General features: G+C 36.3%; 1 protein-coding gene across 7 annotated transcripts in view; it reads left to right on the top strand.

Annotated features, from left to right (window-relative positions):
* The window catches only part of ADGB (androglobin), a 121556-nt gene that overhangs the window by 76769 nt on the left and 19329 nt on the right, over positions 1 to 25458 (top strand). For 5 of the 7 annotated variants that reach the window (XM_045188874.2, XM_045188876.2, XM_053914192.1 and 2 more), the window contains exons 21-30: positions 5369 to 5507; positions 6112 to 6240; positions 7783 to 7876; positions 11261 to 11395; positions 11914 to 12067; positions 13487 to 13674; positions 17556 to 17740; positions 19605 to 19801; positions 23161 to 23272; positions 25234 to 25406. In XM_045188874.2, the coding sequence (XP_045044809.2) occupies positions 5369 to 5507; positions 6112 to 6240; positions 7783 to 7876; positions 11261 to 11395; positions 11914 to 12067; positions 13487 to 13674; positions 17556 to 17740; positions 19605 to 19801; positions 23161 to 23272; positions 25234 to 25406 (1506 nt within the window). The remainder of the gene's footprint in view (positions 1 to 5368; positions 5508 to 6111; positions 6241 to 7782; positions 7877 to 11260; positions 11396 to 11913; positions 12068 to 13486; positions 13675 to 17555; positions 17741 to 19604; positions 19802 to 23160; positions 23273 to 25233; positions 25407 to 25458) is intronic. The other 2 variants (XM_045188875.2, XM_045188877.2) reach the window with 1 other exon arrangement.

Consider the following 25458-nt stretch of genomic DNA (forward strand, 5'->3'; position numbering starts at 1 on the left):
CAAAGGTGTAATGACGTGTCCATCATTATGGTGGCATACAGAAGATTTTCACTGCCCTAAAAACCCTCTGTACTTTACTATTCAATCTCGCCTCACCCCAGCTCCTGGCCACTAGAGAGCTTTTTCACTGTCTCCATAGCTTTGCCTTTCCCGTAATGCCATGCAGCTGGAATCATACAGGATGTAGCCTTTACAAATTGACTTTTTTTACTTAGTAATATGCCCTTAAGTTTCCCCCATGTCTTTTCCTAGCTCTTTTTTTTTTAGCACTGAATAATATTGTGTTGTCTGGATGGGCCAGTTTATCCATTCACCTGCTGAAGGACATCTTGGTTGCTTCCAAGTTTTGGCAGTTATGAATAAAGTGGCTATAAACATCCATGTATTAGGTGTGTTTGCATAAGTTTTCAACTACTCGGGATGACTGCTGGATCCTATAGTAAGAGCATATTTTGTTTTGTAAGAAACCACCAAACTTTCCTTCAAAGTGCCTACACCCTTTTTCATTCCCCCCAGCAATGAAAGAAGGCTTCTGTTGCTCCATATCCTCACCAGCGTTAGGTGCTGTTTGTGTCCCAGAGTTTGGCTGTTCTAACAGGTGTGTAGTGGTATCTCATTGTTGTTCTAATTTGCATTTCCCTAATGACATATGATGTGGAGCATCTTTTCATAGGTGTATTTACCATCTGAATGTCTTCTTGGGTGAGGTGTATGTTAAGCTCTTTGATGTATTTTTAAATCAGGTTGTTTGTGTTTTTATTGTTGAGTTATAAGAGTTCTTTGTATAACTTGGATGATAGTTCTTTATCATATGTATCTTTTGAAAATATTTTCTCTCATTCTCTGGTTGTCTTGACATTCTCTAGACATTTTCTTTTACAGAGCAGGCATTTTTAATTTTATGAAGTCTAGTCAATAAATTTTTTTCATGAATCATTCCTCTTGTGTTGTATCTAAAAAGTCATTACCATAAGCAAGCTCACTGTTTTCTCCTAGGCTATCTTTTAGTTTTATAGCTTTGCATTTTACACTTCAGTCTGTAATGAATTCTGAGTGAATTTTTGAGAAGCATGTAAAGTCTTTGTCTCAAGTCATTTCACCAAGTTAAATTTTAATTTTATGTGAACAAACAGCATGAACAATATATAGGTCGGACTTATGTTAAAATTGTTTATACAAAAAGTTTATTTGACTTATTCCAGTTAAACTAGATATTGAGTGTCGTTGGGGAAAGGTAATTAAAAACAAAATCTCCAAACTCAGAATAATCCAGAGAGGACCATCAAGCACTGTTCTCTTTCTTAATTGCAATGTCTTATACTTTACCTTAGAGGGGATGTCTCAGCCCTCTGGACACCTAATATCTCCATTGATAGGGTAAATCCATGAATTTCAATAGGGTTTATTCCTCACTCTCTAGCACGCATGTGTCTTGATCAGGGATTCAGAGAACTGGCTGCTTCCTGCCCACAGAAAGTGTTCACTGAATCATCAACATTCCCCTGTAGACCAAAGTGATTCACGACGAAATGTCAAGAATCAAGGACTCTGCACACTCAGTTGTAATAGAGTTAAGGGATTAACATACTCAAGTATTGATTTTTAAAATTTTTGTCTAAAATGTTGAAATATTTAGAGCATTACAATAGCATGTCACAGAAAACATCCAGAAGTTGGATGTGAATGTGTTGATTTGTTATAAGTATACAGGGAAATATTTTTCACACCCAAGGATAGGAGTGCCTCAGCGAGGAACTTTAGAGGGAGCAGAAGGCCCTAGTGTGGGGGGGCTCTTCCTGCAGAGCCCTCCTGCATGTCGTGGATGAGAATAAGTCTACCAAGACATGATTTTCTTGGGGAGGAAAGGTAGCCAGTCTCTCAGAGGAGAAGGGCCTTGAGCCTGTTCTTCAGTGGGCTTTTATTGGGTTCAATTTGCACAGGAATACAGGTAAAGTTCATCAACCATTGTCAGGCAGTAAGGATCAAACAATAGATAACATTAAAAAAATTTTGAGGGCTTATTCTGAGTCAGGGTCAGAGAGCTAAAGGGCCATAAAACTTTGGGAAACCAACTCACTTAATGCTTGGACCCTTATCATTTAAGTTGAGGTCATTCTTAGCAAAGCAGGTTTCACAGGATTTTATGCATTCTTTTCTTAGGCCTGACTGCCCTGGAAACTCACCTTTTCCAGCACAGGGCCACATCTGCCTCCAGTATTGTTTCAGGCTTAAGTCAGGTTGGGGATACGAGCAGCCAAGATATTAGGAGACTTCTTACAGATAGAATGAGTACTCAGGCTATGACAAAGCCGAGGGGTGAAGGTCCATCACCACTTTTCTATCAACCCCTAAGTCCTTCCCTGATAGTCCCTTTATGACCATACCTATCTTAGGTCATCCCTCCCTTGAGGAATCTTACCCATCATTGGCTAACCAGTCATCCACTTGGGGCCAAGCAGGGTGAAGTAAAGGGGGCAGAGGCTGCGCCCCTGCCAGGAGGATAAGCTTTGTCTCCTTAGTGGCTTATGGTCCCAAGGTCTCTTTACTCAGCCTTAGCCTTGGGAGGTTACAGCTTCTGAAACCAGGCAGGGTAGTTCCTAACACCTTAGAACTTATCTTCTTGTTCTTTTTTTAATTTATATACATGCTTTCTCTACTCCTAAGTTCACATGATGGAAAATATGGCTCCTAAGTTTTACATCATTTTCCCATATGAGGCTGGTTTAGAATGTCTTGGTCCTGACTTTATGTGATTGGTCAAAGTGACAATGATTGGCTTAGCTTGGGTGAACAGCTTGCTCTGAGGCTTGTCTGCTGTTACTAGCTGATGGGACAAGTACAAATGCAGGTTGTAAGATTAGGTACCTATTTTTATTTAGTTACTTGTATATTTTATTTTTCTTTTCTTTTTTTAAAATTATTTTATTGTTGTTCAATTACAGTTGTCTGCATTTTCCCCCCACCCCAGCCAAACCCACTTCTCTCCCTTGCTTCCACCCTTCCCCTTGGTTTTGTCCATGTGTCCTTTATAGTGGTTCCTGAAAACCTTCCCCCCATCCCGCCATTATCCCTTCCCACCTCCCCTCTGGTTACTGTCAGTTTGTTCTTAATTCCAATGTCTCTGGTTATATTTTACTTGCTTGTTTGTTTTGTTGATTAGGTTTCACTTGAAGGTGAGATCATATGGTATTTGTCCCTCACCGCTTGGCTTATTTCACTTAGCATAATGCTCTCCAGTTCCATCCATGCTGTCTCAAAGGGTATGAGCTCCTTCTTTCTCTCTGCTGCGTAGTATTCCATTGTGTAAATGTACCACAGTTTTTTGATCCACTCATTTACTGATGGGCACTTAGGTTGCTTCCAGTGCTTGGCTATTGTAAATTGTGCTGCTATGAACATTGGGGTGCATAGGTTCTTTTGGATTGGTGTTTCAGGGCTCTTAGGATATAGTCCCAGGAGTGGAGTTGCTGGGTCAAAAGGTGGTTCCATTTTAGTTTTCTGAGGAAATTCCATACTGTTTTCCACAGTGGCCTCACCAGTCTGCATTCCCACCAACAGTGCACTAGGGTTCCCTTTTCTCCACATCCTCTCCTACACTTGTTTGTTGATTTGTTTATGATGGCCATTCTCACTGGTGTGAAGTAGTATCTCGTTGTGGTTTTAATTTGCATCTTTCTGATGGCTAGTGAAACTGAGCATCTTTTTATATTCTTACTTATTTATTTTAAATACAAGCAAAAGCTTATTTAGAAAGTGACAGAGGCAAAAATGAGCCATGGAACAAGTGAGCCACCTGGGTGGGGTGGGGGGGGAACTTAGGAAAGAAGTTACAGAGGCAACACAGGGCCCTTGGACCTTAGAGAGAAAGAAAGGCAGAGAGCGTGTGCCCGGGGAGAGGAGAGGGGTAAGGTGCATGTGCTCCAGAGAGAAAAACCATACCTTTCAGTGTCTGTCTGTGTACACATGGGGAGGGGTGAGGAGTTGTCAGAAAATATGAACTAAGCAGGAACTGTATTAGTCATTTGCCTTTGAAAGGCACTGTATTTCACCAATTCTAAGATGCACATTTCTTTTCACACTTTAACATCAGGGTGAAATCAGAGTGTATCTTGTAATTGGTAGTTCCTTATAATTGTTCCTTATAATTGTCAGGAGACCTCCAGCATTCTCTGTGCATGCGTGCATGGACTTGTTCGTAAGGGTTTATTTTGTCACTGCTTTAAAAGAAATACATGTATTTATATGTATTGTTTAACAAACACCTAATATTTTGGGGAAGAGAATTCAATGGCATGATAGAGACTCAAAAAAACATGAAGGGAGAGGGATTTTCCTCACACACACCAAAATGACTCCCTCAGGGCTCAAACAAACAAAAAAAGGTGACTGGCCAAAAGTCACACAAACAGTACCCTGGGGACTCTGAGTAATCCACCCAGCACATCACTGCGTGTTCACAGGTAAAGAGCTGAAAGTGAGCCAGCAGAAAAGTGTTTTGGCTTCACTGGTATTCTCAGTGGCCTGAGTGGGTAAATGGAATTGCTCAGCATTTCAGAATAAAGCCATGGAAAATGTTAGAAGAAGGAGTATGTGTTTTTGTTGTAGTCTAAAAACCTTCTGTCAGTCCTCCTCGGTAAGATCAGGAATGAGCCAGCGCCAGCACTCCCTGAATGGGGGTCTGCGTTCAGGAAATTTTTTAGTCATTGATGCGTCTTCAAAGCCTTTGACAACCTGAGCAACAAATTATGTAGGAAAAACAGATGTTAAGTATTTTCAAAAAGTGATTTGCAGAAGTAATAGTTTGAATGTGAATAAGTTTCTGGAATATTTAACCAATTCATGTAGCTTGCTTTTTCATATAGGTTTAAGAGTGATACATGATGAAAGACTGTGTCTAAATCTAAAAGAGCTTTTTCAATGTGAAGTAAATACTCATAGATGATAGGAAAGTGATTTAAAAAAACCCTCTAAATAGTCTGCTTTGCTGTAGTGCACGAAATGTTAGTGTGTCTTACAATGGATGGCATCTTAGAATCAATGACATATTGTATTTAAATTATTAAAGCTCAAGGACCATATTTATGAATCTTATGCTGTATCTTTTCAACCAGTTTAGTGTTATATTTTGATTGAGTGTACATTATAAACATTGTTATTGCGATAAAATGTAATGAAATTAAAAATTGTCAAATGATTATTTTGGTTTCCTACTGGGTGAGTGAGAACACTGAAGAGTCTTCTTTTAGATTGCGTATATAACTGAGAAATATATTTTTACGATTTGTAGAGTTCTAAGGTTTTTTAGAGCCTCTCTAACCAGGTAATAGTATTTTTCAGTTTTAAAAAATACACTAACATATTGTTTTAGGTTTTTCATCTTTCCTTATGGCGTTTAATGAAAAAAGCTCAAATAACAAAACTTCCTTCAAACTTTAAATTTGCATTCCGTGCTATGACTTTGGACTTGGATGTACTCGATTCCTCCTCCTCAGAAGAGGCTCCTTCAGGTACTGATTAGTTTTAGATACTTATTTGACAAAGGAACTTCTGGGCTTATGTAAGAGAAATAACGTGAGAAGCGTGTACTCAGAATGTGTGTGGAGCAGTTAAACAGTCCCCACCTTCAGCTGTGGAGTTCAAGCTGTGCTCTGGGAAATGCTCCAAGGCTCTCCTTGGGCCCCCCACCCCACGTACATCCGAAGTTTCCCTGGTTTATTTGTTCCTGGCTTTAAAAAGTATGAAACTCAGTAAAATATACAGGGTGATTTGAAGAATTCTGATAAGATCTTCTGATCCAAGCAATAGTCCTTTCCTCTTCTCTCATTCTACCATTTTAACATTTTCTTTTAATGTTGAGAGAAACCTCTTGCTGCTTTCACAGAAGCACCAATAGTAGTTCGCTGGGACGTCAGCAATCAGTGTGTTGCCTTCTCCAGAATGCTGCCTTTCTAAAACAGGCCACGTCCAGAGGCCAAGGTTAAATATAAGGGCAGATCTACGGTTGTGGCCTTCCACATGTCAGAGGGCTTTAGTAGCTAAGGGCATTGAAAACTGGGGAAGGGGTTAAGTTAAATACAACTTTCAGTACAGAGTCTGTTTTACTCTTTCCAGCAGAATGGGTAGATGTTAAATACTGTGTGCCAGTAAGTGACGAAGAAGAAATAACAGCAGCAGCAGTGAAAATTCAAGCCATGTGGAGAGGGACTTATGTCAGATTGCTTATGAAAGCTAGAACACCAGGTATAAATTTTCAGTCACTTCTAAAATGAACTTGCCTGTACATAAATGAATATTGGTTTGTGTATTAATGACAAGTATTTGAGTCATCTTTATGGATAGGCTGGTTATTTTAACTTCCGTAAATATTGAAATTCCCTGAGGTCAAGGTGCATTGTCAGTACCCTCACTCTCTTGTTCCCAGAATTTAGCACCGTGCCTGGCACAGAGTGAGCACACGGCAGACACTTGCTGCAAGAATGAACGAATGAAAAAGCGAATACACTGAATGAAGAGGCTTCCGTGTATGTCCACAGTGACATGCATTTAGAAGGCATAAAATGCATTTTAAGTGTATTAGTATATTCATTAAAGCAGATGGATTTACGCGTATAAAACAAACTCTTTTGTGAAAAGTTTGAACAGCCTAGAGTAAAACACTGCAGAGGCAAAAATTTACTTATTTTCATTCTCCAATTTTTGTTGACATGTTCATAGGAGAAGCTTTATCTCTAGAAGAAATCTTTGAGCATATTGGAATATTTTGTTGTAAGAAACATCTCTATTTGAAACATTAATGGGAGTCATCAAAATGTTTACCTAAGCAGTGAAAACTACACATAGACAAATGTAAAACAACCTAACCACATTGCAGTTTTGTGATAAAAAATATTACTTTTGCCTGATTGTTATTTTTTTTCTGTTAGAAGAAATAATTACAAATTTATCAAAATGACTATAGGTAAAATATACTTTTTCTTGTCCATATATGCTCCAGAAGTTATATTCACACAATGATTTTTTTCTCTTTATGGAGACAAAAATTTGAGCAGCTCAGAAATGTTTTCATAGTATTTGTATGTCTTTCACTCAGCACATAATTATTGAATAATTCTTGCATGCACAGCACTGCTCTAGATTCTGGCCTTACAGAAATCGGTAAAGCTGACAAGGTGTCTCGTCTGATGAACCTTGTGTTCTAGTTGTGGTAGGCATACAATACACAAGTGAGTATGTGGAGGTATTAATTGCATATGCTGGTAAGTCCTATGAAGAAATTCATATTGAATAATTAGAAAAAATGTCAGTTTCTTACATTAATTTTGAAGCATTTACTATGGATTTGCATTTTTCTTGCCAAATCATTTACTCTTAAGCCATTTCTGAATTAGGCTTTAGATTGGACTTTACCATAATCCTATTAGCCACTGCTTTTTAGAAAAAGTGGATGGATTAATTTTTCTGACATAAGCACTTTCATAAGGAATTTTTGGTGTGATAAAAAGACCTAATGTAAACTCACTAATGAGTATTTCAACTAGATCAAAGAACACTTTATAATTTTTACACTAAAAATAAAGGGAAAAGCATAAAATGGTGAGCAAAGCTTTCAACTAGAGGGATATAACTACATGTTAAAAATAATTTTGCTGCTAATTAAGCCTATGACTTTAGTCATGCCTGACTCATGAGTTTCAGCTTCTTCTGTAAAAGGAGAGCTTTGAACATAATAAATTTTTGGACATCTTACAGCGTTTATATTATTACTTTCATTGTTATTTTTAGACACAAAGGAAAATATCAGTGCTGCAGATACTCTTCAAAAAGTTTGGGTTGTACTGGAAATTAATATGGAACAATATGCAATTTCTCTGTTAAGGTAAAGTAATATAATGATATTTCTTCTTTCTTTAAAATATTTCTAATTATAGCTGACATACAATATTATATTAGTTTTAGGTGTACAACATAGTGATTAGACATGTGTATAATTTATGAAATGATCCCCATATAAGCTTAGTACCCATCTTACATCATACGTAGTTATTAGAATATAATTGATTATATTCCCTATGCTGTACTTTGCATCCCCTGTTTTGTAACTACTAATTTGTACTTCCTCGTAGCTTCCCCTTTTTCACCCATGCCTCCAACCCCCCAGTCTGTCAACCATCAGTTTGTTATCTTTATCTGTGAGTTTGTTTTCTGTTTTGGTGGTTTGCTTATTTTGGTTGTTTTTAGGACCCACAAATAGGTTAAAATCATAGGGTGCTTGTCTTTCTCCATCTGACTCATTATCACGGTATCTTGGTGTCCTTCAAGTTCTAGTTCAAATGCAACTAGGGATTAGTTTTCCCTCCTCACCACGACTAGAAACACACCACTGTTTCTGCACTTCCACAATATTTTATCTGAAAGACTGTTATGGTGCATATTGCTTTTTACTTGTTGTAATTGAACTTCCCTAAAATTCTAAGCAGAAACCTGTGAGAGTTTCTTGAAGTCTTGTGGTGCTGAGGAGACAAAAGTCAGAGTTGAGGACCTGCCAGGGAAGGAACTCCAGCAAACAAAGTTGTCAGTTGGAATCTCTGGAGGGCAACAACACTCTAGAAAGTAGAACAAATCAGGAGTATATTGAACCTTAGGAAAACTGCATTCTGGTCACAAGCCATGTCCAAAACAGGATAATCTGAACAAAAATAAGAGAAATATATACATAAAATACATAGTGTACCCAGAAAGTATCCAGCCATATAATATGAAAAATAGAAACATTTATTGAAGATACAAGATACAAGAAATATTGTATATTGGACAATGACACCTCAGTCCCCTTCACAGTAGGCACCTTGGGACCTCACACAGCTCCCTAAGCATCTCTTCGATTGTTCAAAACACTCTGCACAGTCCTTTGTTGGAATTACCATCAGCTGCCCTGTCGTATTTTCCTGAATTTCATTGATGGTTTGAAATATTTTCCTTTTCAAAGGTGATTTTAGTTTTGAGAAAAGCCAGAAGTCTCAGGGCACCAAATCTGGGCTGTAGGGAGGCTGAGTCAGCTTGGTGATTTGATGTTTTGCCAAAAAACTGCACGAGACACAATGAACGAGCAGGTGCATTGTCATGACGAACCTGCCAATCACTTACTGCATCTTCGCCAAAAGCCTTCTGAATCACCCGAATAGTTTCCGTGGAGGAATGTTTAGACTTAACACAAAATCTGATGAAGATTTACTGCTCTACTTGCTCAGTCACTTTGAATGTGGCAGTCACAAAGTACACATGCTCACTCAACAGTGTCTACTGCCCCCACTGACTTACTAGTATAGTGAAGTCATCATTGTTCACTCATGTGCATTCCAGTCCACTCTCCTTGGCTGCCAGTTTACATCAATGTCATGAAAACTGTTCTCATTATATTAACAATGGTTGGACTTTTTCCCGACAGACCTCATATAAAGTGATGAGCAAAATAGAATCAGAGGCATAAAATCATGGAATAGACTGACAGCTGTAAGAGGGGAGGCAGGAGCCAAGGAGTGATTGAAAGAAAATGAAAGGATTAGTCAAAGAACATATATGAAAGACCCAGGGACATGGACAATGGAGTGGGGACTGACTATGGAAGTGGGGGGTGCACGGGTTCAGTGGAGGGGGGCAAGGAGGGAAAATGTGGAACAACCATAATAGTACAAACAATGAAATATAAAAATTTTTAAAAATGCTGACCAACCAAAAAACTCTAAAGCTTCAAAAAGATAAGGTAACATAGGAAATGTACTTAGCACAATGCTTAATATTGAGCTAATACTATTTTAAATTTTATATGTTGAACATTAACTATTATAAATGTTGCTAGTATTAATACTACTATATGGGGGACTTTGAGGTTCAGGGGCCTAGCCTTTCATTCTTAAATCATAAGGGACAGAACTTCCCCAAGCCTACTTTGAGCAAGGCCCAGTTCATCAATATGGCTTTGTCCCTGTCTTAGGATGCAAGGTCAAAACAGAATCTGTCAGGTCTGTCAGGGATATCTCTCTGGGTCATTCAAGATATCCCCCGTGGCACATTAAGATTTTGATGGCCCTATAGACATTAGAAGTTCCTGAGGTATACGAAAAAGGGTAGAAATTGTGGCAGGAGCCGTGACTGGGCCAGAGGCCATGATGGATGAGGGGGTTCTGCATTGCCATACCGGGACGTTCTAATTCCTCGTTAGGGTGATCAGGTTATTTATTATCCAAAGTGGGACAAGACACTTTCGCAGACAGAGGGAGCACTATTTAGCATTGTGCCAGGACTGTGGGCACAAACCAGGGTATGTGCTCAGTCTTTGTTCTTGGGACTTCTTTAAAAGGCTTAAAACCCTTCCAAGAATAAATTTATCAATTTCCTCTCACTGCCCAAGCCCTGACACGTGGAGAGCATATGAATTCTATCCTCCACGGGAACCTCCATGGTTTACATCCCACTGACAGTACGATAAACCATCCAGAAGCCAGGAGCACCCCAAGCTCTGTCTAGACCTCTGTCTACCAGGGAGCCACTTCTACAGTTTTCATGGCTTCCTTCCCAGCTCGTACCAGAGACAGCATATGAAAGACCCTAGATTCCTGGTGCTAGATCCAGTTCTTGGCGGAGTGGTAAGAGCAGGACCCAGAGAACCCCTCACATCACTCATTGTGTTCCGGAATATTCCACAACCTTCCAGGGGGCAAACCTGGAGAAACTCCAGCCCATGATTCTTTAACCAGTTGCATGCACCTCTCTCTCATGCCACAGAAACCATGTGAAAGGAAAATTCTGTGCTCCTCCTTTATTCGAGTGTTCTGTTTTTTAGTCTATTATTCCAAATCCATTCCTTTCTAGGATCAATGTTAACTCCAAAATTTTCGTAGCTGCCACCCAGTTTTACTGCTAGTTTGCCTGCTTCTAGTTTTCCTACCCTTAATACCTTGAACTTTGGTACTGATTTCCCACCTATAAATATTGTTGCTCCCTTGATCGTGAATTTGGTTCTCCCTCGACTAAGAACTTCAGATAGTCTTGGGCCCCTTTGGGAGACGTCTTCCACGGATGACTTGAACTGGTCTTCCTACCTTAGTGCCCCACAGCCCTGCTTTGAACAAGGACGCAGTCCAGCCAACCATGGACTGTAATTTTTTATGCCAATTTTTGCCAATTTCTTTTTTTTTGTAATCAGAATATAGTTTGAAAGTTGCTTTTTCCATTGGTACTTAAAGCATTTTTACATTTCTAGACTGATGTTTAAAAGCAAGTGCAAGTCTATTGAATCCTATCCCTGCTATCAGGATGAAGAGACGAAGATCGCTTTTGCCGACTACACTGTAACTTATGCAGACCAGCCACCGAGCAGCTGGTTCATAGTCTTCAGGTGAGGCTGTCTGTATCGGTAAATGACGTTTCCCTTAAATGCCATCGGCCGTATATGTAGAACTGTATTCGTGACAGTAGTAAACGTATGAACTTTCAGGTTGTTTTCACAACTTCATTAACATGTCTTCTACCTCTGCTATGCATATATGAGATAATATAGAAGTGTTCATACCTGTTTTCTTAAACTATGGAAAATTTGAAGTTAATTATTATAACTTTATGATAGCCATAATGTAGTAAAAATTGATGTGCCTTCAATATAGGAAGAAATCATTTAATTTCTAAGCAATAGCATATTAGGTAAAAGTCACAAATTACTTACAAAATTGGATTTCGTAAAGGGTTTGCATTTGCATGACAAAATAATGTCTTCATAATTTTAAAGGAAAAAAAATAGGTGTACCTTGTAGTTATTTGGAACTTTAAACGTATGTTTTTATTTCTTAGCATCAAACCTAATTTCAAACTTTCTTTATGGTTCGTGTCAAGGAAAAATTCATGCTTCTGTAATTACAGAGAAATATTTTTGTTTCATCAAGATATGATCTTGGTTCCCAAAGTCTACACTACACTTCCAGTCTGTATGCTCCACGTCGTTAATAACGACACAATGGAACTGGTGCCGAAGGTATTCCAAAAAGTGGCGCCTTACTATTACACCAAGAATAAGGTAGGTGTAAAACGTACTCATCTTGCGTGGTAGAATGGCAGTGAGGTGCCTGCGCTTTGTCGGGGTCCATGAGGAGGCAGAGCAAAGATGCCTTCAATCCACCTGCTGGGGGATAAGGTCTCTCATGGTCTTATTCGTTAGAAGTTCCATTTATTTGACAGCAGTAGGTACTGAAAGTGAATGCTAGAACACTCGCCTCTCAGCCCTCTCCTTCCTTCTTTCCAAAGAAAATAAGAGAAGGAAAGCAATAGAAATTCTCATTATTAAAATCATAAAATCATACAAACCCCTAAAATAGAAATGGAGCTAAAGAGCTCATTCCGTCCTGTCCCTATCAAGTCATCTGGTTGTCTCAAGTTTCCCACTAGGTTTTTACTCTATTCCTAAATATCTCAGAAGACTGATTACATAACCATTCTGCACCTGCCACCCCATCTTTTCTAGGGCCACTGATTCCTTCCAAGGATAGTGGCTCTTGTCACATTACTCCTGCTCAGTGAAGGACCCTGCCGTTTACTAAAATCATGCTGCCTCTCTATTTGAATCTCATCTTTGTGTTTCTGGTCATTGCTTTTGATGGGGAAGCATGACAAAAAAGCTGTACACCTGCACTGGTAACCGGGTGGGCTGTTTTAGCTGTGATTTTCCATTTTTTAGCTGTATGGCAATGAACTTCATTTTTCTCTTTGAGTTGTGGTTGTAATTGACTTCTGAGCTTCACCTCAGTCTATGATTCTATGCATTTTTTGTACAAATTAAGACATACCTATCTAATGAGTACTGATTTATAGAAAAATAAAACAACTCAATGGCTCCATAAAAAACTTAATAGCTCTTTTGAATTGTTTTAGGGATTTCTAAAATAAGACTTTATTTTTTAGAGCAGTTTTAGGTTCACAGAAAAATTGAGACCTAGATTTCTTTTGAACAGAAAAATTTATTGATTTGTAATTGAAAATAACAAATTGCAAAGGTCCAGGTGCAAAAGTTAGTTTCATTCAAGGGGAGACTCTGTCAAGGTCATAGATGTCATTGTGACCAGATCTGCTGTGACCTGCTAATTGTCATCCCAAAGGAAACACATTGGTATAAACTTTTCTGCTTTTCTCTTCTCGTATTTAGAAAGATTATTCTGAGAAGACAGGAATATCAAGTAGGAAGCTATCGGGCTCTCTTAGAGCTAGGGGACCACCCAAATCAAACTGTCGAGTTATTCCTTTTCTCTGAAAACATGTAAGATGGCTCTTTCTAAGAGTGATTACAAAAAGTAATGCTAGTGATTTGATGTTTATCAAAAGGTCTTGAGATCTTTATGTATATCAAGATAATAAAATGATTAGTACTGAAAAACCTCGTATTGTACATTGAGGAGACTAGCAACAATGTAACTAAGTTCCATGTAACTCTGTTTTCTTATAGAAAGGATACACATTTGTGGCTGAAGCATATACTGGTGACTCATACGTATCATCCTCACGATGGAAACTGCGTCTCATCGGTTCTTATAATCCACTCCCGAGCCTCTCTCGAGATTTTCCAAGCAACAGCTTTGCTATAAAAGAAATCAGAGATTACTATATACCCAATGACAAGAAAATTTTATTCAGGTATAAATACATGACAGAAGGGGGAATAGTTCTTTTTAAAGTATTCTTTTTATTACATTTTTACATATTCATTAAAAATAAATTTTGTAGCAAAATCCTGAGTCATTTGGAATTTCAATTTTTAAACTCTCTTGGAAACAATTTATGGAGTAATTTGACTATACAGATGTTATACAAGACATCACACTTATGTGGTTGCATACAATGGTGATGATACTATCTTAGTATCATTTGACTTTTATTAAGCATCCTGCATAACACTCTCTCAGTACTTCCTCCTTGTTCTGCTGCTTCTTTTACCAGTGGGTTTCTCCTTATCTGCCAACTAAACTTCTTTCCATGCTTATCTAAATACTTTCCTGAAAAGCCTTCTTATGGACTCCACCCTCTTATTAATTAAAAAAAGGTGTCCTTTTGATTCCTCTTCAGACTTGCCTCTCATGTCTATGCCCTCCTGTCTATTCTCAATGTCTGTCCACTGATTCAGGGCCTCGTTATATTTTGTCTGCAGAAATGCCACTTTCTGGAATTCATGTCTCCATTGTATTCTTCCTTTTTTACTCTCTCTCTCCCTTTCTTCCTTTCTCTACTCGAGTACTTACCTTTCCAACACACATTTTAAAATGTGATTTCCTTCTTTAAAACCTTTGGCATTGACTAAAGAATAAGATCCAAACCAGATGGTGTATGATATTTAACACCCTTCCCCAGCCACCAAACAGAAGGTGCCCTCTCTGGATGGAACCAAGCACCGACTCCTGATGCTTCTGCCATGTGATTTCACTTTGCCCATGCCTCTCCTCTTGTCCTGGGCTAGCCTGTCTTCAGTTTTCCACCTGGCAAAATTCATCGCTATTAATGACGATTTTCAACTGTCAAACCCTCTATGCTTAAACTTCCAAATGTAATTAATTGCTTCTGGTCATTTCTTATAGCCCTTTTCTCTTCCTGAAAATATGACGTATCAAATTTTAGCTTGTTAATTTCACAACAACCTCTGTGAGAATGAACATATACTGAAGTCAGAAATCACATCTCATCAATATAGGAACTAGTACAGTGCCTGCTATTAAATGCGTTCTTAGGCTACTTATCTCTTGTCAATATATGTCATTCTACACAGAAAATTTGGAAAATATATAAATATATTATTAAAGAAATAAAAGTAACCCATAATCAAACAACCTAGAAATTATCATTATTAGTATTCTGTTGCACTTTCTTATAGTGTTTTTTTTCTAGTCTCAGTTTAACATTATTAAAATTATGACATAATTAAAGTTTTCTAATCTGACCTTTTTACTTAGCATTATAGTATGAATATTTTTCAATGGCATTAAGATATTCTTTTATGATTGCTTAGTCATCACTCATATAACTATATAATAATTTACTTGGTTATTGGTTATTCCTCATTGTTACAAATTTTTTTTCTATAGTATTAATAGAAATGTGATGGGAATATTTTACTGTAAATATTACATTCCTGATTATCTAAGGGTTTATTATATGAAAGAGATTATGTTCTTTAAAAACTTCATACATATTGGGAAATTAATTTCCAGAAAGAAAATCTAAGTCTTTTGACAAAATAAACAAATAATAATTTATTGTATTCTAGCTGATTTTTCCTATAACTTTTTTTTATACTTTTAAAGTTTTTTCCTTTAAAAATATAATATTTTTTTTAATCTGTAAAATATCTTTCATTTATTCTAAGGAACACAGTCAAGTGGTAGGCTTTAAAAAACACTTTTTAAAAGGTGTTATTGGTGCTGTGACCTGGCTTTGAGCCCCGTGTAAGCTGGAGAGTGGCAGAAGCCACCCGGTGCCGCCCTGCCGATGCCTCTCCTGCACTGGCGGAGCTTCAGTGGGAATTAGAGGTGTTGGAACAGATCTCTGTCCAGTTCTTATAATCAAAAAATAATTATTTTGAGGTTTACAAACTGCAGAATTAAAATTTATACCACTGGTATTTGATCTAAAAATTACTTACAATATATTCATTCCAGGAAGTATTATATATGAAGTATAAATGTTTTAAGGGAATTAATCCTTGGTACTGATTGTTTAGGGGACTGAATATAAGTAAACATTCTTGGGATATATTGTGTATATAGCTCTGTACCTTAATTTTATTGCTGATTATTTTATGAGAAAATGTAATAAAATGTAACAATACATTAAAATGTAATAAAATATAATATAATACATTTTTCTTGTAAAAATAATCAGCAATAAAATTAAATTTTAGAGCTATATAGATAGTATGTCCCAAGAATGTTTACTTATGTTTATGTTTGTTTAAGTATTTTACATGTAGGAAAAAGTTTGGAAAATGCTGAAGGAAAGCACAAAACGAGGGCAATCTGAAGGGCGGAGGGTTCTCTTTCATCTGTCTGCTTCTGGTAAAAATCTGCATATTGCCTATTGGAAAGAAAGCAAGAAAAAGAAGAAAGGAAACATAGCAGTGACTGAAAAAAACCCTGCAATAAGATATTTTAACTACTGGATAGGGAATCATTCTGTGCAATAGCATGGTCACGAATAGACTAAGAAGTGACATTGAACCTAATGTCTAGGTTACCCCTAGAAGTTGGTCCTAAAGCTGTCAAGCTGAGTAGTGGGTGCTGTGGAGGGGACTGCCTGACTAGCATTTGTGAACGTTCATAAATGAAAAAGCAAACGACCTTTTCAAGGAACTGAAGATATTCGTTTTGTTTGCCGAGTGAACTCCCAGGCTGTTGTGGCAAGGGGTAAGGCTGGAGAGGTTGGCAGATACCTTTCCTAAAGGCTTCATAAGGCAAGAGATTTATACTTTACCTTAGAAGCCATGAGACACTTAGAAGGATTTTAAGAAAAACAGCATTAATAACTTGTGTTAAAACATTATGTCTGCAAAGCATGAATGGAAAAAACCTTCATTACCTCTGAACGTCCCTATCGCCAATAAAAAGATGACATTGTGAGGTGCTAGGGGTTAGGATTCCAACGTAGGTTTTTTGGGTTGTTTGTTTGTTTGTTTGTTTGAGAAGGATACAATTTAACCCATGACCATTAGTGACAGTGGATCTAGATAGAAGAGAAAGGATTTTAAAATATCGAGGCAGTAAAAATGACAGACTAAGTTTACTGGGACTCCTGGGATTTGACTTGGGGAACTGTCAAACAATAAGCATCATGTATTCAGATGAAAGGGAGGGGACCCCATTTGCAGGTTGGGCCATAGGGACACAATTTATTCATTTCTAGGTATGAAATATGGTGGGCCAGTGAAAATGTCCAAATGATACTGCCTGAACATCTGCAAAGATTCAACAAAAACAGGGGGGAAAACCCAAAACAAAAAAATATCTTCAGTTGCTTTAAGGGAGGATTTAGGATGGAGTTAGACTATTTGTTCCAGTTTTTTTGCAAGAGGTTCCCACCCTGCACGGTAAAGGCTGGCAGTGCAGGCAAGGGTGCTACTTTGGATTTCTCTATATTTTGCGAACCACAGAGAACATTTTCAACAGCAAAGTTTTGAGGGATCCTGTGTTTTCCGGTTGCGGTCTTTGTCTGTCTGCGAGAGGGGACAATGCAAGGACAGGTGTGCGTGGTAGTAGTTTGCAGATCGGTCAAGTTTTATAAATCTAAACAAAAATTTACATTTTCAGTTTGAGATTTAATGGTAATAAATGCCCTATAGTCATTCCATTTTACCATAGCTTATTGGGAATTTTGCCAAAGTGTGCAATTGCACTAATATTTCCAAGATTTTAGTCGACTTTACAAAGTGGTTTTACTTTTAGATTATCACATCAGCAAATTATAGTTTCCTTTATTAATTTGGGGGAAAGGCCAATATACTTGCATGTAAACTTGAGTGTTTTTCTTTATAGGTATTCAGTTAAAGTTGCATTACAACATCCTGTTACCATTCAGGTGCGCACATCCAAGCCAGATGTGTTTGTCAAGCTACAGGTCCTAGAAAATGAAGAAATTGCCGTGAGCTCCATTGGGAAAGGCCAAGCTCTAATCCCGGCATTTTACTTCTTGGGGAATGAAAAAGCTCTGAGCTCCCAGTGTAAGTATGACTTTTTAAAATTGGTTATTTAGATTTATAAGTAGATATTTATGTTCATGTAACTGATTTTCAAAATGTTTTCTTTAAGCTAAAATAGTAAGTAAACAGTTAAATCTATAAAGCTTGATATTATAGTAAAATATTTTAAAAACTACTACATTTTCGTGTCACGTGAGATCAATAGATTTTTATAGTTGTGCTTCAAAAACTTTCTTATGTGAACCTTCTTAAATTTCTGAATGAAAAAGGATATTTTTATTATTTTGAAAGAATGTTTTACTCTTTAATTTCCAAGTTATTATTTTCAGAAAATATTCTATTAAACTTAACAAAACTTCAGTGTTATTACCTTATTTTTCAGACTATAAGACACATTTTCCTCCCTCAAATTTGGGAGGAAAATGGGGGTGTGTCTTATAGTCCAAATGTAGCTTACCTGGATCACTAGGGGTTTGCAGCGGTGGAGTGGGTTCACAGGAGGCAGGAGCAGGACCACATTTTTTGCTTCAATTTTTTTCCCCCTATTTTTCTCCTCTAAAACCTAGGTGCGTCTTATGGTCCGGTGCATCTTACAGTCTGAAAAATATGGTACTTTCAATGTAATAATCAGGAGCAATTAATTAATAAAATAAAATTATTTCTGAAATTATGGATAACAAAAATAGTGTGAGACATACATTCAGTTATTCTAGTAACTTGTATAAAAATAACACCTGCTCAATGTAGAACATTTGGAAAAATAGAAAATTATGAACAAGAGAACATGAATTCCCTTTAAATCATGCTACTCAGAAAAAGTACTGTTAATATTTTAGCTTTTATTCCTCTATTTTTCATTTTTGCATTTACATTTTAAACAAAACTGGAATTTTCCTATTTTGATCTTTGGTATTTCTTCTTAGAACTATAATTTTTGCTTATTTGTGGCATTGGATGGGACTTCTAAACCAGGAACATAGAATGATGATGATATACTTCCTTTTCTTAAATTGGAAGGCTTCAAGCATGTACCATTTTGTATTATGGTTGCTGTTCCTGTCTAATAATTGCCCTTGATAAAATTTAAGAAAAAAATTTTAGTGGTAGCTAAGAATTTTAATATGTAATGGGTTTAGAACTTTATTAATTTTTACAGTTTATAAAAATTATCAAATTGTATCCTTTCAAATTGTATACATTAATTTTTAAATTGGAATCATTCCTGGGGTAAAACCTGTCAGTTTATAATGTTTTAATATATTCCAATGATTGGAATATACTATTTGATAAAATTTGTTGAATGGATGTGTCTCAATTTCCTTTCCTGTATGTGCACCAAACACCACTCTTTACAGATTCTCTAGTTAGAATTATGACAATTTCTTGAAATTAACTTGGCAACTTTGTAATTTGGAAGCCATTTAAATACTTCAGAAGTCATTTGGTTTTTTAAAAAGTTTATTAGATTTGACTTCAAAACTAAGTCTGATGTCTTCAGGGGATAAATTTTTCATTGTTTTAATTAGCTTTTTAATAATTTCAATGGTTATTTTTTGTTTTTACTATATATATGTATATATTTGTACTTAAAACTGACAGTTTTATCCAGTATTTTAAGTGAATCTGCAGGATTCTTTTAACCTTTCAAAGTTTCTTCTGAATATATTTGCATAACAATGTTTAAATATTGAAATACTACTGTAGTAAGTTTCTTTAAAACCAGAATATTGCCAAGAAGCCAGGGGTGGTGTTTTTTTATCTCATTAAAACAAAACAAATTGACTTGTCTTTTTCAGTATCGTCTGATGGTATATAACTAAATAACACAATCAGTAATGACTGCGCATTTCACACATTTTAACTTCAGTATATTTTTCCTATACAGCCAGCAAGCAAATACTTTCAATTCATGCTCCATCCAAGAAAGATCAGGAGTCATATACCAAGAAGAAATCTGTCCAGGGAAGTCAGAAATCGAATAAAGGCAGACCTGGAAGTGCATTAGTAGACACCGGTCAGCTGATTTTGGAAGAGGAAACTGCCACCTCCACTATAGAAGAAAATACTAGCACACCCCTGCAGGTATATTTACATTTAAAAGAATTATTTAGTGGTACTACTTTTAAAAATCTCACATAAATTCTCTTCCTAAAAATGGTCAACATACAGGGGTGGGCAGTTGTGAGTACACAAAACATAGTTAATCAAGCTATTGGAATAAATGTAGCCTGTATGTCTTTTACCACACCAGCAACTGTAAGCCTACTTTTGCCCACTCCTGTACGCTTCTCTACACACGCAACGCATTCAATGCATAACCAGAATTGAGGAACTGGACATTATTAAACAGTTTCCCTATTCCAAAAATTTTCAAATATGTGGCAAACTCAATCTATACACTGACTCTGTAATGTAAATGTAATTATCTTATGCTACTGTGGTGATTTTCTTATGTAAAAGGACACATAACTTTGAAAAGGGTCACATATTAATAAAAACTTATTTGTATATCTTAAGTTACAGAAATAAAAAGTTCATGTACTTTAAAGCCACAGAAGTAAACAGGACCTATCCTTTGAAAAATAAATAAGAAAATAAGAAAATAAAATGCTAGAAATGAATCCTAATCTGACAGTAATACAATAAATACAAATGTATTTTCAATCAACTAAAAATAAAATTTTAAAGTTATATAAAATCAGGATCCACAGAAAGTTTAAAGTTGAACCAAAATAAAACTATGATAATATTTTAATATCTCAATACATAGAATTCATGAGATATTACATAAAAATAAAAGGAAGAATAAAACAAATACATATGTTCCTAATAAACATATAAGCATCTAACTGTCAAGAGTCAATGAATAAAAAGCAAAAACTATTAAAACTACAGAGAAAAATTAATAAGTTAAAAATTAGTTATGAAACCATAACAGTCCTAGAGGAAAACATCGGCAGGAAAATCTCAGATATTCCACACAGCAACCTCTTCACTGATGTGTCCCCTAAAGCAAGGGACATAAAGGAAAGAATAAACAAATGGGGCCTCATCAAATTAAAAAGCTTCTGCATGGCTAAAGAAAACAGCATTAAAATGAAAAGAGAACCAACTATATGGGAACACATATTTGCCAATGATACCTCGGACAAGGGTTTGATCTCCAAAATATATAAAGAACTCACACAACTCCACTCCAGGAAGACAAAAAACTCAATTAAAAAAAATAGGCCAAAGACCTGAACAGACACTTCAAGGAGGAAATACAGAGGGCCCAGAGATATATGAAAAGATGCTCAGCATCACTAGCCATCAGAGAGATGCAAATTAAAACCACAATGAGATACCACTTCACATTGGTGAGAATGGCCATCATAAACAAATCAACAAACAAGTGTTGGAGAGGATGTGGAGAAAAGGAAACCCTAGTGCACTGTTGGTGGGAATGCAGACTGGTGAGGCCACTGTGGAAAACAGTATGGAATTTCCTCAGAAAACTAAAATGGAACCACCTTTTGACCCAGCAACTCCACTCCTGGGACTATACCCTAAGAGCCCTGAAACACCAATCCAAAAGAACCTGTGCACCACAATGTTCATAGCAGCACAATTTACAATAGCCAAGTGCTGGAAGCAACCTAAGTGCCCATCAGTAAATGAGTGGATCAAAAACTATGGTACATTTACACAATGGAATTCTACGCAGCAGAGAGAAAGAAGGAGCTCATACCCTTTGAGACAGCATGGATGGAACTGGAGAGCATTATGCTAAGTGAAATAAGCCAGGTGGTGAGGGGCAAATGCCATATGAGCTCACCTTTAACTCAAACCTAATCAACAAAACAAACAAGCAAGCAAAATATAACCAGAGACATTGAAATTAAGAACAATCTGACAGTAACCAGAGGGGAGGTGGGATGGGATAATGGAGGGAAGGGGTTTCAGGAACTACTATAAAGGACACATGGACAAAACCAAGGGGAAGGGTAGAAACAAGGGAGGGAGAGGGACTTGGCTGGGGTTGGGGGAAATCCAGACAACTATAACTGAACAACAATATAAATAAATAAAGAAAGAAATAAAGAAATAAAATTAATAGTTGAAGATTTTAACACACACCTATCAGAACTGATAGATTAAGGTGAGAAACAAAATACTTATGATTGCTAGGATTTGAGAAAGTTAGGAATGTATATGCTTAATCCTTTAGATATTTATATAAATGTCTTACCTAAAAAACAAGAAATATACTTCTCATGGCACAGACAGGAAGCCTCAATAAAAAACAAACTATATTGTATAGATCAGAACAAAATACAATAACATGGAAATTAATAAACAACCTAAAATCTCATAAAAGTAGACATATAATGAAATATACTAAATAAATTTTTAGTTAAAAAGAACAGAAAAGAATTTATGAAATACAAAGAACTCAAAACAATAAAAAAAACTTCAAATCAAAATTTGTAAGTCATATCTAGGGTAATAGTCAATGAAATGTTGACTTTTAAATTAATTCATCAGAAAGTATGAATGATAAAAAAAATTAAGTAAGCTATGAAAGCAATAATTAGCAGAACAAAATATTAACTCAAAGAAAAAGAAAAAATGTTAATAACATTGAGAACAAAATTTTTAAATATTAATAAATCCCAATCTTGAAAAGAATGATAAAATAAACATACTTCTTATAGGAACAATTAAGACATAAAATATAAGCACATCAAACATAGAACAAAAAAAGTAGGCTGGAGGTACAGCTTGAAACAACAGGATTTTTAAAACAATTAAAGTATCATATACAACTATGCTAGCAAATTTCAAACTTGAAAACACTATGATGCATTTCTAGGAAAAAGGGAGGAATGGTGAATTTGCTTCACTAGGAAATAGAAAATAATAGTAGTAGTAGTAGTAGTAGTAGTAGTAGTAGTAATAATAGTAATAATAATAATAATAATAATAATAATAATAAAGGAGAAGAAAAAGCTGAACTAATCATCAAAATCTTCCCTTTCCAAAAAGCCATTGGCCCCGCTGACTTCACAGACTAACTCTAACAGACTTTCAAGGGTAAATTGCTCTAGAAAACAGAAAAACAATACAAATTGCACGTTTTCTCAGAGATTAATGTAATTCAAATTCAAAAGTGATGAAAGTAACAAAAGTAAAGTACATACATTTTAGTTATAAATATGGATGTAAAAATTATGAATACTGGTATATATCATGCCAGGTTTGGTGAGGATGTGAGGATAAACTTTTATAGACTGTGGTGGTAGAGAATTTTAGAGAGCATCTGATAATATTTCATTAAATTATGACTGTGTGATCCAGAACAAATATGCACTTATTATATGCCTAAAATAATAAATTCATAGGCAAATATCATGTTTATTTGTATTGGTTTTGCTTAATCACTGCACTCTATTTCTCAGGTTTACAAGTACATTATTCAGTGTCTGGTATTGTATAACAGCTGGCCCCTCACGGAAAGCCAGCAGATGTTCGTCCAAGCACTGAAAGACCTGGAGAAAAGTGATAACAAAGGTATGTCACCCTAAATATTATTCATGCCCTTAGTGTTTTATATAAATATTTAATGGTAAATTTATCATGTAATCATTAAAACATTGCCAAGTCAAAATGGATTAAAGATGTTATCATAAGACCAGAAGCCAGAAAACCCCTGGAAGAAGACCTAGGGGCTAAGCTTGTTGTTTGGTCTCGGCAATAAGTTTTTGGATGTAACACCAAAAGGAAAAGCAAAAATAAGCAAGTGGGACGACATTGAACTAAAAAGCTTTTGCACAGCAAAGGAAACCACCGATGAAATGAAAAAGCAACTCATGGAGTGGGAGAAAACATTTGTGAATGATATACCTGAGGAACAGTTAGTATCCAAATATATAAAGAACTCATACCGCCCTGGCCGGTGGCTCAGTTGGTTGGAGCATTGTTCCGTACACCGAAAGGTTGTGGGTTGGATCCCTGGTCAGGATACACCTAGGCTATGGAACTGAGCCACCCAGCCAGGGACATTTTTCATAATTCTTGAATCAGTAGGATATCTAGTCTTACATCTTGCTAATATATATGTTCTCAACACATACAGATTCCCTACAAAGCTTTAGATACAAAAGTTAAACTATCTGATAAGAACATACTATGAGTTCAGCAGCATTATATTAAATGAAACTAGAAATTTAAGTTGAAGTATATAATGATATTATGGCCTTTGGAAGACTTGTAATTTCATAAGAGGAAAGAGTACCATATTGCATGCCATTAAAAGTATGGGAGTTACTTTAATCTATATGTTAACAATGTAAGTGAAGAGGATGGTACATACCTGCTGTGTGCTGGACATGCTAGTAGGTGCTCACCTACGTAAACTTTAATATTTGAATATGGTCATTTGAATGGAATTCAGTACACCTAAAGGTATGCCTCAAACACTAAGACCTATGGATGGTAAGAAAAAAGAGCTCCAGAAATACCTAGTGGAACAGCTCGAGGTTCCATTTCATCTGACATTGTTAACGTCTTAAAAAACCAGGCTACACTGGGTTCGATCCTACTTGCAGTGCTCTACGTGGATTATTTTAAGCCCTATGAGCATGGTGTTAGATTTTCCCTCAAACAGAGGAATCTTAAAGAATGTAATGAACCTGCCAAAGTTAACCTGTCCAGTGGCTGATCCAGGATTTACCTTTAGGTCATTAGATTATTTGACCAAAAGATTTCCCCTAGTACCTCACTTCTCAGCAGCTGGGATTGCTGGCAGCAAAGCAAGTTGCCCCTTGTAAAATCAGGGTGCTTACACTCAGTCCCTTTGTAGCCATGCAGGAAGACCTGCCCCCGTTTTGAAAGTACCTAAAACTGGCACCAAGTAAAAGATCTAGATTCTTTACAATTCCAGTTTCTCTTACTAATGAGGTGTCTTACAAGACTTGACACCAATGCAATTGACACCAATGCTGAGGGAAATTTTTTGCTATAAATGCCTATATTAAAAAAAAGAATGATCTCAAATCAGTAATTTAAACTTCCACCTTAAAAAATTAGAAAACTAGAAAAGAAAGAAGAAATCAGCTCAAAGCAAGCAGAACAAAGGCAATAGTAAATATTAAAGCTTAGATGAATCAATTCAATATTGTTCTGAAGATACTAGACAAGGCAACTAGGCAAGAAAATGAACTGAATACATCCAATGTATCTAATACATTGAATTAGATAGTAGTGATGGTTGCATAGCCATATGAATATTCTAGAACCCAATGATTTATACACTTCAATGGCGCGTTTATGGTATATGAATTATTTCTCAATTTTACAAAGAAGAGGCTCAGATTTTTAAAAAAAGATCAATTTGTTGGCTTGTTTAAAAAAATAAAGGAAAACCTAAATGCCTTAGACTAACCACTTTTTCTTGAATTGCTCCCCTTGTACCTTCATGGCATGATTTTATTGTTATATGACTTACTGGTTTCCTTTCTATGTCTCTCTAGCTCATGGAGAGAAACATGAGGAATCAATTTCCTTGGGAAGCCCAGATTCCCATGCTGTTAGTGAGGGGCCAAAATCTTTAGCAACATCCAAAGCAGTGAGGAAAGGCAAAGAAAAGTCTTCTGAGAAAGAAAGGTCCGCCAAAGACAGACAAGCACCTCGCTTTGAGCCTCAGGTGGGTGTGGGATTTCTTCTTACTAGAGTCACTTAATATATTTAGGTTCATT

Source organism: Desmodus rotundus, chromosome 11 (assembly GCF_022682495.2).
Source record: "Desmodus rotundus isolate HL8 chromosome 11, HLdesRot8A.1, whole genome shotgun sequence".
Lineage (NCBI taxonomy): Eukaryota > Metazoa > Chordata > Mammalia > Chiroptera > Phyllostomidae > Desmodus > Desmodus rotundus.